Source organism: Trachypithecus francoisi, unplaced genomic scaffold, assembly GCF_009764315.1.
Source record: "Trachypithecus francoisi isolate TF-2019V2 unplaced genomic scaffold, Tfra_2.0 Lachesis_group15, whole genome shotgun sequence".
NCBI lineage: Eukaryota > Metazoa > Chordata > Mammalia > Primates > Cercopithecidae > Trachypithecus > Trachypithecus francoisi.
In genome coordinates, this window is record NW_022681460.1 from 102,410,905 (window position 1) to 102,428,791 (window position 17,887).

The 17,887-nt window shown below is 50.4% G+C and overlaps 1 protein-coding gene across 4 annotated transcripts in view; it reads right to left on the bottom strand.

Moving 5' to 3' along the window:
- SNX29 (sorting nexin 29) overlaps window positions 1–17,887 on the bottom strand; it is a 617,391-nt gene that overhangs the window by 44,691 nt on the left and 554,813 nt on the right. For all 4 annotated transcript variants that reach the window (XM_033236483.1, XM_033236482.1, XM_033236485.1 and 1 more), the window contains one exon: window positions 3,008–3,147. In XM_033236483.1, the coding sequence (XP_033092374.1) occupies window positions 3,008–3,147 (140 nt within the window). The remainder of the gene's footprint in view (window positions 1–3,007; window positions 3,148–17,887) is intronic.

Here is a 17,887-nt window from a genome sequence, read left to right on the forward strand (position 1 = left end):
AAAAAAAGACGCTTGACATCTGGATGTTTTTATCTGACAGCTAATTTTTTGATGTTGGCAAGTACTTGAATTAAGAAAAATAAATAACAAAACAAAACCCCACTATACTGGCTAAATAAAATAAGTTGGAGAACCAGGCTCAGTCCGCAGGCTGCAGGCTTCCCACCTACATCCCAAAAACATGGGCTATTGTGCCAAACACCCTAGGATCCCATTGTGCTGGGTGAGGACCCTGGGACCAGCCAGGTCACCCCTTTGAGCCTCACTTTCCTCATCACTATGAAATAGATTTCACTGGCTCTCCAGAAGACGAGATGAGATGGGTGCTGTGAAACGCGAGGCTGGCAGCCACAAGAAAATGGGAGGCCCTCTCTTTAGTGAACAGTCCAGTTACGTTCAGTAACTCAAATGGACTTTCCGGATCCTGAAGCAACATTTGAAAGAACCAAGGAGAAAATCTGTCAAGATTTATAAGAATAATAATGCTTTGGGGTTTATTTCCTTAGCCAGGAGATTTTTGTTTTGTTTTTTTTTTTAACCAGAAATCTCTCAGGCTCGGCTTTCCAGCTGAGACAGCAGTCTCGCTGCTTTCTGTGGGCAGCACATGGAGAAAGGACAGGATCACGCGGAGATTCGTCAGCACGGGCAAGGCCTGGCCGCGCCTCATCCATCATTACCCCAAAATGAAACAATCCGTACATTCCGACCTGTAATCCCATCCTGCTCAAAAAGGAAGAAGAAGGGAGCAGTGTGATTTGGAACAGCGAGGAAAGCCGGAGAGCTTTTATTAAAAGAGCTGTTTAATTTCAACTGGGGTCTAGACCAACATGTAGTGAAAATTCCAGCATCGACAGTGTGTCTTTTGCCACAGTCTCCCACTGAAATTCTTGTTCTGTAAAGTCCATACATTGAACCTTGTGTTCTGTGAGGCTTCTCTCTCAGCGCTGACTGACGGCAACCAGCGTGGCTGAGATTCACATCACGCCGAGAGGCTCGCATTAACGTGCAGTTTTTACAATTCGGCACACGAATGTTTGGGAAACACTGGACCGGAGATGCCTGGGCTGCGGAGCCCTGTGGGGGGTGGGGGACACTGACTTGCGGATGGGGCAGTGTCTCCTGCTCACACGGTCAACATCAGGAGCATCTTAGGAACAACTTACTAACTCAGTTTTCACCGGGGAATTCAGCCGCTGTGCGATGACTCCGCGAGAGGCTAATTCCCCCACACACCCCAGGCTGCCTGTAAGGGGATGCCTCTAAGAGAATGAGACCTCCTCATGTGAACTATCGCGGCCATTTCCAAATACTGAGATCAAGGCCCTGGCATCACAAATAAAAGGAGAAAAGGAAAATAAAGAGTTCTAGATACTGTCTTCTATTCAGGATAAAAAGGCACCTCTTATCAAAGGCAGCACGATACTATGATGTCTTCTCACAAAAACCCTGGAACAATGAGAAAATCTAAGCAATTATCTTGGAGACAACTTCAAAGGGCCTAGCCAGGGAAGATGGGCACCTGCTCATGTCTAACTGGATGCTACTACTGGGCACACCCCACAGACAGGAGCACACCCCACAGAAGCCGGCTCCCAAAGGTGCACCCCACAGAGAGGAGCAGAAATCCACCCTCTGTTTTGAACCCAGCATCACCATCAGAACAACTGTTAAAGAGCTACAGTGACAGGAAACTCTTATTTTACCCCAGCAAATCATACAAATCACACCGACCCAGAACAGTGCTTCTCGAATGAGTCCCAATCTCACAGGTCTTCTCTACGGACTTTAACGTTTCATGTTTCTACTACGGTAAGATTTTAGAAATAATAGAATTACATTCTGTAGCATCTGAAGACTATAAAAACCAAGTCGGGCTTGATGATCTTGGTTCCCCTAATTCCAAGGATGTAAACGTCAGAGGTCCCAGGTTATGACAACACAGTGGACTAATCAGTGGTAAGGCAGTGACATCAAAAGGACGGCCTGATGTTTCCTGGCAATGGGACCAGAGCAAAGGGGTGGATGAGGTCAGCATGCCTGGCATGTGGCAGGTGAAAAGAAGTCACTGCATGACATTTCGAGCCAAGATTAGCTTTCTTGAAAACAGTAGCATCCATTGGGTTGACAATTTTGAACTGTAGTGATTTTCTTTTCTTTTTTTTTTTTTTGAGATGGAGTCTTGCTCTGTTGCCCAGGCTGGAGTGCAGCGGTGCAATCTCAGCTCACTGCAACCTCTGCCTCCTGGGTTCAAGTGATTGTCCTGCTTCAGCCTCCCAAGTAGCTGGGACTACAGGTGCCCGCCACCATGCCCAGCTAATTTTTGCACGCCCGGGTAATTTTTGTATTTTTAGTAGACATGGGATTTCACCATGTTGGCCAGGCTGGTCTCGAACTCCCGACCTCATTGATCTGCCCACCTCAGCTTCCCAAAGTGCTGGGATTACAGGCGTGGGCCACCATGCCCAACCTGAAGCATAATCATTTTCTAAGTGCATAATATGTAAACTCTTTTAATTTTTTTTTAAATGTTTCAAGAGAAGGCATTTAAGTAATATTAATGTTCATTTTTAAGTAATACTCATATAAAAATAATTTAAGTCAATATGGCAGGAGTCTGGGAGAACTTTTCCTTGGGTTCATCACCCAAGCTTGAGAAACACTGACACAATTTGTTTCAGTTTTGGAGCACCCAGTGGGCTGTGTAGAAAAGGAATCTTTCCTTGATTGAAATGTGTCAAAGTATAAAATCACAGAGCCCCGAGTTTACTTGTGAGCCTCAGGTCAACAATGCTCATTTGCAGGCCTGCTCTCTTCCCATCCCTTTAGAAGCTCCAAAGCGCTGAGGCCCAGCCTCCATCGCGGCACCTGGAACAGGCCCTGGAGTTTCCCTGGGTCCCGTGGCGATCAGGGCATCACGGAGAGCTGCTGTGCTCCCTGACCTTCCAAAACCACCAAGAACGAAGTGCTGGGAGGGCTGGCGGCGCGTGCCCGTGTGAGTGGTACTTACACGAAGAAGGGCATCAGCTGGATGAGGGTCTCCTTCTTGGGGCTGGCGGCGAACTCGGGGACCATCTGGATGACTTTGTTCATGATGCTGCGCAGGTAATTCTGGAGCTGCTTTCTTCGTTCCTCCACAAACTTGGCATCCTGAGGAAACACAAAACATCTTCGCTCAGGTATGTGTTCCTCACCTGGTCAGAAACGACCCCACGGAACAGGCGATCACCCATCAGCGCCCTCCCGGCAGCCAACATTGAGCAACTGCCTCGTGTGACTGGTCCCTAAGCCCTTACGTGTATCATCATATGGAATAACACGAAAGATGCCCATGATATTATTATTAAGTGGAGGAAAAGCAGGTCTAAGACCTGTATCTGGTGTGTTCCTATTCAAATGGGACGTTATTTATGGGGCACCAAAACATGCCGAATGTGGTGCTGGGGTCAGGCGTAGAACAATGAACGCACTGCTGTGGCCTTCGTGGAGTTCACGGGCCAGCGAGGGAGACACAAATCAATCCAGCGACCACATAGGTCAGTGGGTAATTATCAATCACACCAAATGTCACTCCAGAGCACGGGCTTAATTTTGCCTTCAGAGGAGTTTCTTGAAATACAAATCAACTGCCAATGATTAAGAAAGAGACTTTATTAATAAACAATTTCTGTGTTCTCTTGAAAAACTAGGATGCGTGGGCCACGATGCTGAGGCGGGTGGATCACCTGAGGTTGGGAGTTCGAGACCAGCCTTACCAACAAAGAGAAACCCCGTCTCTACTAAAAATACAAAATTAGCCGGGTATGATGGCACATGCCTGCAATCGCAGCTACTCGGGAGGCCGAGGTAGGAGAATCGCTTGAACCCGGGAGGCAGAGGTTGCAGTGAGCCAAGATGGCGCCATTGCACTCCAGCCTGGGCAACAAGAGCGAAACTCCATCTCACACACACACACAGAAAACCTAGGATGCATGGTAGCATGGCCCCACCCATAGGTCCATACCAGGCTGGGCTGTGCAGCGTGGCCCCAGAAGGCAGGCACAGGTTCCCAGGTCTGAGCAGTTTCCACCACTCAGTGATCAGGGACTCTGTGCTCCAGAACCCCCTCACTCCTCCTGCAGCCCCCACCACACCCGTGTCTGCTTGCTGTCTGTGGGCAGGGCCAGCGTGCTTCGTGTGCAACCCACACTGTTGCAGACGGTCCACACTGGTGAGCTGCTACCCACCTTGACATTCTCATTAATTTGGAACCCGGGGCTCCACACTGTCACGCTGGCCTGGGCCCCACACATTCCATAGCCAGTCGTGCTTTGTGCATCTGTGCTAATAGCCCCTGGCTTGTAACAAAGGCACCCTGGGCAGTGAGCGTCAGGGCCGGGAAAGGCTTTCTCTGAGACAATCATGCTCCTTCTGGACTGAAGACCAAGCAAGGTGAAGAAACAAAGAGCTGAGAGAAGGCAGTGGAGGAACGAAGTCTTTCCAACCTCACAGAATACAAGGAGGAATGTTCTATGACGATTACGTGAAACAGATGAGGAAACTGCAGTCTGCAGCGGACCTTAGTACCTCACCCAGGAGGCCCCATAGATCGGATGTGGCACTCGTCTCTGCTCTCCCTGTGCAGGCACAGAGCTGGCCCAAGGCAGGGACTCGGTCACAATCTGTCAGCACCTCGAAAAACTGCCTAGCATCACGTGCCCTGGTCCCCGGTGAAGAGCTCCCACAGGCCAGATGTGGTGGCTCACGCCTATAATCCCAGCAACCTTAGGAGCTTGAGGCAAGAGGATCGCTTGAGCCCAGGAGTTTAAGACCAGCCCGGGTAACATAACAAGGCTCAATCTCTACAAAAAATTGAAAAAAGTAGCTGGGCTTGGTGGTGTGCACCTGTAGTCCCAGCTACATGGGTGGCTGCAGCAGGAGGACTGCTTAAGTCCTAGAGGTAGCGTGCACAGTGAGCTATGATCACCCTACTGCACTCCAACCTGGGAGACAGTTAGACCCTGACTGTATTAGTCCATTCTCACACTGCTATAAAGAACTACCTGAGACTGGGTAATTTATAAAGAAAAGAGGTTTAACTGGCTCATGGTTTCGCAGGCTGTACAGGAAACACGGTGGGGGAGGCCTCAGAAACTTACAATCATGGTGGAAGGCAAAAGGGACGCAGGCACGTCTTACGTGGCTGGAGCAGGAGGAAGAGAGGGAAGGGGGAGGTGCCACATACTTTTAAACAACCCGATATCATGGGAACTCACTGTCATGAGAACAGCAAGGAGGAAATCCACCCCCATGAACCAATCACCTCTCACCCGGCCCCACCTCCAACACTGCAGATTACAATTTGACAGGAAATTTGGGCAGGAACACAAATCCAAACCATATCACTGACTCTAAAAATCAAAATCAGAATAAAAAGAAGAGAAGAGTTCCTAGAAAGCCCCACCAAGGCCCCGAGCATGGCAAGAAGAGTCTTTCTTAAGCGGCGCCTCTGAGCCAGGGTTGGCAGATTTAGCAAATGAGAATACAAGGCACCCAGTGAAATCTGAACTTCAAATAAACAATGGATAATTTTTCAGCAAAAAGTATGTTCTATGCAAGGAAACCTTTCCATGCAGTATTTGCGATACACTTATACCACAAAATTATTGGTTTATCTGAACTTCCAATTTCACTGGGCATCCTTATATTTTCTCTGGCAAGCCTCTTGCGAGCACCAGGTGGGAGATGGAACCGTGGAGCATCTATGCCAGCAGGGGTCCCTCGGGGCCACTCCAAAGTCACAACAAAGTCTTCTTGTCCAAAGCCGCCTCTGATGAGCGGCCTCAGTGGGGGACCTTTCTCCAGAGGGGTGGCAGCTCTCAAACACGGCTGAGAGCCACTCCAGTGTCACCATCAGTCCAGCTGGTGGCTAAAATCTCACAGCCTGGCAGGAGGTGGGTTATGTACGAATGAGAGAAGACATTTAGACAAGGTTGTCCCAGGGTCCTACAACCCAAGCTGGAGCCTCTGGTCACCCAGTCTGAATGCTGCTTCTGCTCTTCGGAAGGCAAGTTTCAACCCGCCATTAAACAATGAGATGCTTTTCTTTGGAAAGTAGTTAAGATGCCAGGTTAGTGCCCAATGGAGCTCATGAAGCCTAGTTTTTCATCTGCACAAGAAACCCTCAAGGCAGCTTGAGAGACTCTACCGCAGAAAGACAAGAAACGAGCTCATCAGCCCTGCAAGAACTTGTGAAGCTTTTTCTTTTTTTTGGAAGGGAAATGCTCAAAACACTAAAGCAATGAGGAGCGATCAGAGATGGTCCTTCCTGCTGTATGTGGGGTGGTGCTACAGAGCCCAAGGAAAGTGACCGCCCCACCCCCAAAATGAAGGTTAGAGAATTCCATCCATGAGTCTAATCTGCCTCTCTCACCTGGGTCTCAGAGGCCCCTGGAGGAATCCCAAGTCCCTTCCAAGTGCTCACTCCACACAATAGCTGCTCGCTGGAAACCTAAGCCAGGTTCTGCTCTAAGAACATCCAATATGGCAACAACTGGAATTTTTTAAAAATCTGATTTATTTCAATAAGTTTTGGGGGTACAGGTGATTTCTGGTTACATGAATGAGTTTTTTTGTTTTGTTTTTGTTTTTGTTTGAGAATGTGTCTCACTCTGTCGCCCAGAGTGGCGGGCAGTAGCATAGTCTCGGCTCACTGCATCCTCCGCCTCCCAGGTTCAAGCAATCCTCCTCTCTCAGCCTCCCAAGTAGCTGGGATTACAGGCACACGCATAGCCATGCCTGGCTAATTTTTGCATTTTTAGTGGTGACGACTGGTCTCGAACTCCTGACTTCAAGTCATCCGCCCACCTCAGCCTCCCAAAGTACTGGGATTACAGGCATGAGCTACTGCACCCGGCCTTGAACGAGTTCTTTAGTGGTGAATTCTGAAACTCTAGTGCCCCCTTCACCTGAGCAGTGTGCACTGTACTCCAGTATGCGGTCATTTATCCCTCACCCCCGTCCCAACCTCCCCCACGCCTGAGTCCCCAAAGTCCGTTATATCACTCTGTATGTATTTGCAAGCCCATAGCTTAGCTTCACTTATAAGTGAGAATACACGGGATTTGGTTTTCCATTCCTGAGTTACTTCACTTAGAATCATGGCCTTTGGCACCATCCAAGTTGCTGTAAAAGACATGATTTCGTTCCTTTTTATGGCTGATAGTATTCCACGGTATACTTAAACCACATTTTCTTTATCCATTGACATCTGTGACATCTTCACTCACACTCTGTTCTCAGAGCTTTCCCTGCCCTGTGTCACTATAGCACATCCAAGGCTGGTCACTGAATTTCAGAAAGGTGAGGCACTTGCACAAAGGGTCAAGACCAGCAGGTCAAGGCTGAGCAGGGCCTTCCATCAGGCAGCAGGGACAGCCTCCCCCACTACAGAAGACAACTTTCAACCTTCCAAAGAAAAACCCATGGGTTCCTCTACACCAGGCTTCCCCAAAGCGAGGTTCACTTCTTTGAAATTCTACTTTCAGGCTGGTTTTAGCAGAAGCCATTTGCCCTGTGAAAAGGAGGAAGCCTGACACCTGGGTGCAAGGGCAGGCGGGGCTGCCTGACTCATCCTCCACCCAGGTCTCACTCTGACCCTAGAGGTGCAGACACCTTGGCCTGAATTGCAGCACAGGACTTGGTAGAATGTGACCTGAGAGGTGTGGAAGATCCCAGAATAATTCATGGAAGGCTATATTCTTGCCTGTGACCGTGTTTTGTTTTCTTACGTTTTTATTGTGAATTTTTTTTTTTTTTTTTTGGACGGGGGGACAGGGTCTCGCTCTGTTACCCAGGCTGGAGTGCAATGGTGCAGTCCCTGGTTCAACAGATTCTCCTGCCTCAGCCTCCCAAGTAGCTGGGACTACAGGTATGCTCCACCATACCTGGCTAATTTTTGTATTTTTAATAGAGACAGGTTTCGCCATGTCAGCCAGGCTGGTCTCGAACTCCTGACTTCAGGTGATCCACCTGCCTCGGCCTCCCAAAGTGCTGGGATTACAGGTGTGAGCCATCACACCTCGCTGAAAAAATTTAAATAAGGCAAAAAGCAGTGCAAATTTTAATGAATCCCCACAATGCTTTGTCTGAAAAGTCTTAACCCTTTTCTGTATTTATGTCACCATTTTTATCTTCTCACTAAGGTGTTTTAAGGTAAATTATAGTCATGACATTTTACTCCTAAATACTTTGGTGTGTATTTCCGAAAAATTAACAACATTTTCCCATTTAAACACAATAGCATAATCACCTCTAACAAAATTAATGATGACTCCTTGGTGCTAAGACCTACCCCATGTTTAAACGTTTGAGTTTTCAAATGTGCCTGCTGCTTCTGGAATTTTAAAAGAGGAGTTACAGTGCACCTCTTTATCTGTCCATTCTTTAAGAGGTTGAATGCAACACTCTTCAGACTGGATTACCCCTGGGATCACCTGGGTTCTGACCTTTTGGGGGACACGGTGCCATCATTTTCACCACAAGCTGCTCACGGAGGTCCACAGACTAAATGTGACCCACAAGTATGTTTTGTATGGCCTGAGCAACGTCTTGAAACATTAAAACCAGGAGATTTCTGCTTAAATAATGAGCAGCCCTGCCAGTGGGTAGGGGCTAAGCCAGGAGTGCCTAATTAGCGGACCACATAGCACTGTCACTCTGCCCAGCCTGGTCCCGTGCCTGGTGGCCTCTGTGATCCAGTGCATTTGCAAGCCCTGGTTTATACACCTTGCACAGGCAGTATGACCAGCCAAGGCCCTAGAAATGCATCCCAGAGGCTACACTGCATCTACTTCACATCATAAGTGACATTCCCTGGGACTGTCAGAGACCTGCAGTACCATTTACCGGCTCGATGGGAATGCGTGGAAATCCCTTGGAATCTCAGTTTCTCATCTGCAGGATAGCGATGGGGTACACCTACCCCACTGGTAATAACCCAGGCTCAGCACCTGGTCGCCGACATGGCCCGCCAGGCCTGTGACAGGTGCTGATGATCCACGGATGTTTAGCTGGGATCCTTTTCCTTCAGGAGTTTAAATGTTCAGGAGGGGGTGGGGACAGGCTGGGGCAAGTGCTGCGATGGAAGCCACAGGTGCTCAGGAAAGCTCACAAGGAGGAGTGTCTATGTTTGCAGGAGGGCTGGAGAGAGCGTTTCACTCCAGGGAAGCAGCCTCGGAAGCCGGTGCTTTAGCTGGCTCCTGGAGGAAAGACATGTGGCCATCAGGTGGTCAAGGTGGTGCCCTGGGGTGGGGGAAGGGCATGCCAAGTGGAAAGAACAGCAAATGCAAAGAAGAAACGCCCAGGCAGAAGGAGCTTGGCTTGCTGGAACAGGAGGCAGCCCGAGTGGCTGGGTTTAGCAGCTCCAGAGGTGTAAGACTGCAGTGTCAGCAGCAGTAAAATGGTGCAGAGCCACGTAGACCAGGGAACAAAGCCAGCGGGGGGTGGGAAGCAGGAGGTCGACGATCTGATAAACACTGAGAGGGAATGCCTGGGGACAGCAGGGTGTAGGCAGCTTAGGCAGAGAGAGCTCTCAAAACTCCATCACGACCCTTTGCAATTGGAATTCTTCAATGGCTCCCATGCACTCCGTCCATCTCCCAGGACACATGACTAAACTCCTAGCATGGCTAATGGGAACCTTGCCATGTGGCCCTAGCATGCCTTGCCAACCTCTCTTCATGTCACCTTCTCCCCAACCCAAACCCTCACCAACACCATAATATGTTAGCAGCCCCGAGTTTCTTCTCATGTCCAGCACGCAATCTCCTGATGTCTCCCATCTCTGTCTGGGATGTCCCCCTGGCCCAGAAGGCCTTGCCATTTTGCTCTTTGCTCCTGTGCCACCACCTCTGAGAGACCTCTCGGGACATGCCAGTGGAGGTGGCCCAGGCTCTCTCTGATCCAGTCCTCGTTCTCCCTTCTTCAAAGCACTCGGTGCTTCCTGGGATAGTCTCATTCCTTCACTGTGGGCCTCTTGCTCGCTCCCCCACCTCCCTTGCTAGATGGTAATTCCACCAAGGCAGGGACTTTATCTGTCTGGTTCATCCCTCTATCTCTGGAGCCTAACACACTTCCTGGAGATCCCAAGAGGCTCCATACACATTTGTTGAAAGAACAAACACCTGTTGGGGATAAAATCAGGGAAGGCCAGGCAGGCCACAGGAAGAATGGCCTGGAGAGTGTTGCCAAAGTCCAGAGAGAGAGAACAAAGACCCCTGGTGCTGGTGTAGACAGACTGGCCTGGAAGGCAGCTCCCTGGTTCCAAAGAGAGCCAAACACCAGGGAGCAAGTGAGTGAAGACGGGGAACTAGGCCTTCAGAGGCCCCATCTGTCACATGGACCTCCCAGGAGGAAACGGGACATCCAGGAAGGGGCCATGACCCCCTGAGGAGTGTCCAGCTCTTAAAGGGCCATGAGGGATCTGTGAGTTTTCTGGTTGGGCTTCTGGGGCCGCAGCCAAAATTCTGATGAGAAGCCACAGGACTGGAGGCAAGCCCAGCGCACGGAACCTGCCAGACTCCTCTGGGGGCTGCCTAATGAGTCCTCGCCGCCCGTGGCCCCCTGTCACTCTGTGGCATTCCTAGCGTAACACCATCGTCAATGATGCCTGAGAGCTATTCATACACGGCACTGGGAGTTGGGCCTCGCTTTGAAAAAAAACACTCTAGACGATTTTAATAGGAGTACTTTTCTTCCCTCCAAAAAAGGTTAATTTTATTTTGAGCTTCCAGAAGATAAAGATATCATCAAATGAAGAAGAGCTATTTTTAAAACGATGGAATGCTGTGAACAAGACGACGAGGCTCCTGGAACCAGTGCTCAGGCCCCGCCCCCTGTATTTCCCCGAATTTTGTTTCCTGGCTCGTTTCCGACAAGTGCGTCTTTGCAATGCGTGTCCCGCTCCCCAGCAGGCCCTTCCTCGGGAGCCGCACTTCATGTGAGCTATGGGACAGACAGAGGTGATTCTGCATTTCCAAAGTGTTTTTTTTCATTTTATCAAGAAATATCAAGGTATTTTGTAAAATACAAAGGTCTGGTCTATGGGGAGTAGCAGGCAGCTCAGCTCCCTGAAGAGACACCTGCTTTGGAGTCAGCGGATCTTGTAACTTGTCACTGGCTAGAGAATTCTAGAATATTGATGAGACTACCAAGGACCCCAGCAACAAGCTCTCCTGGCTATGAGATTCCATCCTGCACTTTTTTTTTTTTTTTTCCTGAGACAGAGTATCTCTCTGTTGCCAAGACTGAAGTGCAGTGGTACAATCATGGCTCACCGCAGCCCTGACCTCCAGGGCTCCAGCAATTCTCCTACCTCAGCCTCCAGAGTAGCTGGGGCTACAGGTGCACACCACCATGTCTGGCTAATTTTTAAAGTCTTCCTAGAGATGGGGTCTCACTATGTTGCCCAGGCTGGTCTTGAACTCCTGGGCTTAAGCGATCCTCCCTCCTCAGCCTCCTAGAGTGCTGGGATCACAGGTGTGAACCACCACGCCTGGTCTCGCACCCATTCTGATGAGACTGGCTCACCAACCACATTTCTTCTTTCTGGGCACAAAGACAGATCGGGCTTCCCAAGATGCCTTGCAATTAGACGAGAGCCATAGGCTGACTTCTGGTTAATGTAAGGTAATGGGAGTTGGGGCAGGCCATGTCCAGGCCTAGCCGAAAAAAGGAAATTCCCTGCGAGTCTCTCCTCCCCCGCTTCCCTTTCCCCTTCCTCTGGGAGCGTGTAGCCCACACGTGGAGAAAGGAGGGGCCGCCTGATCTGCAGTGGACTGTGACATGAATGAGAAGTTAACTCGTGGTATGCCATCGAGTTACAGATTTACGCCCATGCTGGTTACTGGCACCCGCGTTAACTGTGCTGGCTTTTGCATGGCTCACTCAGTGACTATCTGCTGCATGCCTGTGTGTGTCCAAGGTACTGTGCCTTGAAGGAACGTACTGGCAAACAGATGTGGCCCCTGCCCTCCGGAGCTTAGATCCAGTAGAGCCAACAAGCAGATACGTGAACACATCATAAAGAGAGCTGGGACAGAGATGGACTTGGCTTGAGTGGCTAGGACAGGAAGGCACCTGGGAGGAGGTGGCTTCGGAGGCGAGACCTGAAGATTCAGAGGAAGCAATGCAGGAGGCAGAGAGGCCAGCAAGGATGCAGTCAGCCAGGCAGGACATGCTGGCAGCCAGGGAGGCAAGGAGAAGCGAATGGGTTTGAGTTCTATTTCAGAGCTGACTGATCTATTTCAGGGGTGACTTGCTGATGGGTTGCAATAATTCATTTGCTCATTTAGCTATCCAGTCACATCTATTCATTTGTTGATTCATTCAGCACGCATTCTCTGGGGGTCTACTGTGAGCCAGACACTTCCAATAAAAAGACCAATGAGACCTGTGGATCCTGCCTTCGTGGAACTTACAGTCAGTTGGAAAAGACATCCAAAGCGATCATTACAAAACAGTGTGACAAAGCCATGACACACGCCTGATGAAGGGCTACACAAGGTCTTCCGTGGGGGAGAATGGTGCGAGGTGCCTGATCTGAATGGGGGTCAGGGAGCCCTCCCAAAGGACTGTGGGACATAATAATGACTATTGTCATTATTAGTAGCAGCAGCAGGAGGAGCTGTTACTAGCAACATTTTTGGAGTGCTTTCTCTGCCAGGCACTGGGCTAGGCACATCTATGCTTACGCATCGTTTCATTTATCCTCAGCAACCCACTGAGAGATGGCTTTCTTTTCTTCTTCTTCTTCTTTTTTTTTTTTTTGTAGTTTTACTCTGTTGCCCAGGCTGGAGTGCAGTAGCACAATCTTGGCTCACTGCAACCTCCGCCTCCCCAGTTCAAGTGATTCTCCTGCCTTAACCTCCTGAGTAGGAGGGATTACAGGCCCATGCCACCACCCCCAGCTAATCTTTCTATTTTTACTAGAGATGGGGTTTCACCATGTTGGCCAGGCTGGTCTCGAACTCCTGGCCTCAAGTGATCCACCCGTCTTGGCCTCCCAAAGTGCTGGAATGACAGACGTGAGCCACCGTGCCCGGCCAAGAGAGGGGCTTTTTCATGTTCCCATTTCAGAAGAAGGAAGCTGAGGCTCAGAGGCGCCCAGGTCCACAACTTCTTGAGTGGGTGGGTGGAGATAAGAATTGACCCCAAGAGGCCTGATTCCTGAGCCAGTGCTCTTATATCCACTCTGCTCTAAGACAGTGGGAGAGAAAGGCGACTCCAGGGCAGGGGAGCCTGAAGATGCCAAAGACAGTAGCTTAGGGGGACCACAAGATTCAGAAGCAGAGGGGCCTGGGGTAGGGGGAGCTGAGGCAGCCCTGGGAAGCCACATGAGAGAATCTGGACTCCACCCAAGGAGTGACAAGCATTTTAAGCCAGAGTGAGAATCAGCTATTCCTGAGACTGAAAACAGCTCTGAGGCTTCAATTTTAAAAAACCACTCTGTTTTATCTCTGGAGCATTGAAAATGTGCCTTTCTTTTTTCAAGCATTAGCCAGCTGGGAGGCATGGAGCTCATCTAAATCACAGACCCAATTCTGCTACCCTGGGATGCAGGGAGCGAGCCACAATTCACGGCAAATCCATGCCAATCTGTGAACTCTGCTTTATAATGGGGGGCGCCTGGGCTCCCAGCACCCAGGCCCGAGCAGTTGTTTCTGGGGAGTCCATTGCGCAGTTGCTAATTGGGAAGCTGACGAGAGAAATTCCTGTTATTGCCACTTTAAAGACTCTCGACAGAGACATCTGAGAGAAACAAATAGTCGGGCATGGTGACCCGCATAGCCGTGGCTTCCCAAACATCACGGAGCTCCTTTTATCAGCTGCTGACTGGGTGCTGTTAGTAAAGCTTCACGAAGTGGCCTCCCCTGATTAACCTGGGGAAAATAATACAATTGCAAATTTCTAAAAGAAAACTATTCTAATCTTTACAATGGGACTTGGCCCCAAATAGTCATGAGGAAGGTCCTGAGGCTCCCATCTGGGCCAACCAGCGAGGAAGGGGCCTGGCTGAGAGGCTGGAACAGGTCCTGCAGCTTGTTCACCAGGCCTTTTTCTAGGTGATCACCGCCTGGAATGTACCAGGCATGGACGGAAGAGGGGAGGGATGAGGTCTTTATCTGAAGGCGTTTTGCAAGGGCAGGGAAGGGAAGGAGAGAGCAGAGGCAGGCAGGGCAGGGAAGAAGAGAGGGGAGGAGGGAGAGAAGTGAGTAAGGGGGAGGGAAGGGGAGGGGAGAGCAGGGCAGGGCAGAAGAAGGCTGAGGAGAAGAGAGCACAGCAGCTCAGGACAGGGCAGGCAGGGGAAGGGAGAGAAGGGAAGAGAAGGGCAGGGCAGGAGGGCTGGGGTGGGAGCACTGGGAAGGGGAGGGAGCACTGCGGAGGGGAGGGAAGAGGAGGGGAGAAAAAGCAGGGCAGGGGAAAGGCAGGCACAGTAGGGCAGGGCAAGGGAGAGGGCAGAAAGGTATGGGAGGGAGGGGAGAGGAGGTCAGAGGAAGGGAGAATGAGGGAGGGCAGGGTCAGAGAGGAGAGGAGAGGAGAGAACTGAGGAAGGGGCGCACAGGGCGGGATCCATGTCAAAGGCATCCTTGATGGGACTCCCCTCCCATAAGCCTCTGCAGACACTGCCTTGGAGGCCAGGGACACTGCCCCTCTGTGGGGATGAGGGAAGTGAGGCCCTATCGACTCTTTCACCCCAGCAACTCTGCGCTGCCACCATGTCCCAAGGAAGTGCTTTTGTGACGGACTGGGAAGGAGGGAGGAGGGGAGGAAACAGGTCTCGCCCTGCAGAGGCCATCGCGCCTTCACTCTCTGGACATTGATTGAGTCCATGGGATCAGATTCGGTTCTCCATCTAAGCAGACATCTCTTTGACTACCTTTCTGTGCCAGGCCCTGTGATTAGAGGTGAATAGTACCTAGTTGTCCCTGAAGTCGTGAACGGTCTATGGTTCATGCACGTACTCCAGCCTCCGTCAGGCATCCGTGGTAGAGAGAATCCATCAACCACCTTCATGTCCATGGGATGCCCACCTCCCTCGAGTACTGCTTGTGAGTCCCACAGATGAGAAGGGGCCAGCCAAGGGAAGAAGCAATGGCAAACTCCGGAATGACCCCATGGGAGGTGGAAGGATCACTTGAGCCTGGGACGTCAAGGCTACAGTGAGCTGAGATCACATCACTGCACTCCAGCCTGGGCAACAGAGTGAGACCCCATCTCAAAAACAAAAAACATCTGTGTATATATATATACACACACATACCCTGGGCCTTCCATGATGGACGTAAACAGTGATGGGGAGATTCAAGCTCCCTGCACAGCACGCGAGGGCCCTCACCATCCAGCTCCCACCTGCCTCTCCAGCTGCACCCTCTCACCTGGCACAGCTCCACTCCCTGGGCACTTTCACACCACTAAGGAGATGCTCACATGGCAAACTTAATCTTAGGGTCCAACGTAAATGCCTCCCTACATCCCCTGGGAGATAGCTGGTTGCTGCCTCCTCATCTGTTGAAACATCCCTGACTCTTCCTCATCCGCTGCAAGGCCCTCCAGGGTCCTCTTCATGACTGTATCCATCTTCAGTGCCCAGCACAAGGCGCACACCCCTCAGTGAACGGTCACAGCTACTGTGAACCGAGTCGCTTCTATGCGGCCCGACCATTTCCTCTGCCCTTCCCAACGCCGTCCAGTGGTTTCTTGGCCCACTTAGAACAAACTCCCAAGTTCTCAAGTCCCATAGGAGGCTGTGGGAGATCCCGAGGCTTTGACCTCAGCCCCATCGCTTTCGAGATCTTACTCTAAAGTTGCAGGGGAGCGGGCATGACAGATCATAGCCCCAATCCTGGGGCAGCTCAAGAGGGGAATACCCATGAGAGAGCTCGGAGACTGCACCACAGCATTCACACGGTATCATTAAACTGTGCTAAACGTTAGAACATAAAATAAAACCTGGTCCTGCATCTACAATGAGGATGTGCCCAAATCAAAACTTAACTGCAAACACAGAAAGGAAAGCATGTCTCTATTTCAGAAAAGGAACAAGGGCTCCACACAGAGCTGAAGGCCCAGTTACACTCTTTTCACACGTGCTTCTCTTAACAATAATAGGCCCATTATCACCAGCTTCCTACATGCCAAGCACGATGTGAAGTGCTTGCTTCCATTGTTTCAGCGTACCCCTGCAACAGCTTTGGGAAATAGTAATATCCTCATTTGGCAAATGAATAAACTGAGGCTCCAAGAGACCCAGTGGCTTCTCCAAGGTGACCCAGCTGAGTTCAGAGCCACGTCTGCCTGAGTTCTGCACCTGAGCTCAGGAGTATGAGGCTGTCCTGCCTCTTAAGACCCATATTCATGACCACAGGAGACCTGCGGCTTTGCTAAAAACAGAAATTAAAAAATGACCTAGTCCTGCAGTTCACATAGGGTGAACCAAAATACCAGAGTTCTAAAAACTTACCTCCTGGCCCAGTGAGAAATATTTGTGGTTGGAAGAAAACTCATCTTTATGTCTCCACAGAACCCCAGCCTGGAACCCAGGAGGCAGAGGTTGCAGTGAGCCAAAATGGCACCACTGCATTCCATCCTGGGTGACAGAGTGAGACTCTGTCGGGGAGTGCTTTTGCTCAAGAAGGGATGGATATGGCAGCCTGTCTCCCCACAGGCAGTAGCCCGCCTGCGATGACTCTTCTACCCTCCATGGTGCTTGGCACAGGCTGGGCCCTCAGCAGGACACAACAAATGATTCCCATGGCAGGAAAGCTGTGGGCTCTGTTGCAGCTAAAGCCTATTTTTTCTTTGATTTTGACTTTGCAGCCAAGGCAGACTGCAGGCTGGACAGCTGGAGGATGGGGGAGGAGAGGAGGATAAAGGCTAGTTCATGCTTGCTTTTTTTTTTTTTTTTTTTGACAGAGTCTCACTCTGCCGCCCAGGCTGGAGTACAGTGGTGCCATCTCGGCTGACTGCAACCTCTGCCTCCTGGGTTCCAGTGATTCTCCTGCCTCAGCCTCCCAAGTAGCTGGGACTAAAGGCCAGCGCCATAATGCCTGCCTAATTTTTGCCTTTTTAGTAGAGACGGGGTTTCACCATGTTGGTCAGGCTGGTCTCAAACTCCTGACCTCAAGTGATCCACCCACTTCAGCCTCCCAAAGTGCTGGTTTTATAGGCCTGAGTCACCGCGCCCAGCCTCTTCCTTATGCAGTTTGGCCTCATCTGTTGAGACACCCCTGACTCTCTCCCATCTGCTGCAAGGCTCTCCAGGGTCCACCTCATCCCTGTATCCATCTTCAGCACAAGGCACACACCCCTCAGGAAAACTACCATATTTGGGAGCAATCTATCAATATTTGGTCAAATGAGACACAGTAGAATATATAACCCTGTAATTCCACCTGGAGGATCTCTCCCAGAGGAATTCTCGTCCTGGACCGTATGGGCTGCATCAAAGGAGATGTTGCCAATGCACACTCCAAAAATGGAATCAACAGTCCCAGAGGCCGAGTGCAGGTATGCACAGCCACATGGCTGCAGTTGCAATATGGCACCGGGCGAACCAAGCCAAAGAACGAGGACCGAAGCACAATGCCATGGAAGCAAATGAAAAATATATGCAACGACCCAACATATTCTGGAAGGAAACAGATTTACAGATACATGCCGAGGCTATTGGAGTAGCTGCCTGTGGCAGGAAGAACAGGGACAAGAGGGGATAAATACAGGGCTCTAGAGTGACCAGTGAGGACAGCATGCCAGGAGCTGGGAACAGCATTCACTCATGTGGCAGAATGGAGGGGTGGATCTATTAATTCATTGGTTCATGGATTTTGAGAGGCAAGCTCTCACTATGGTG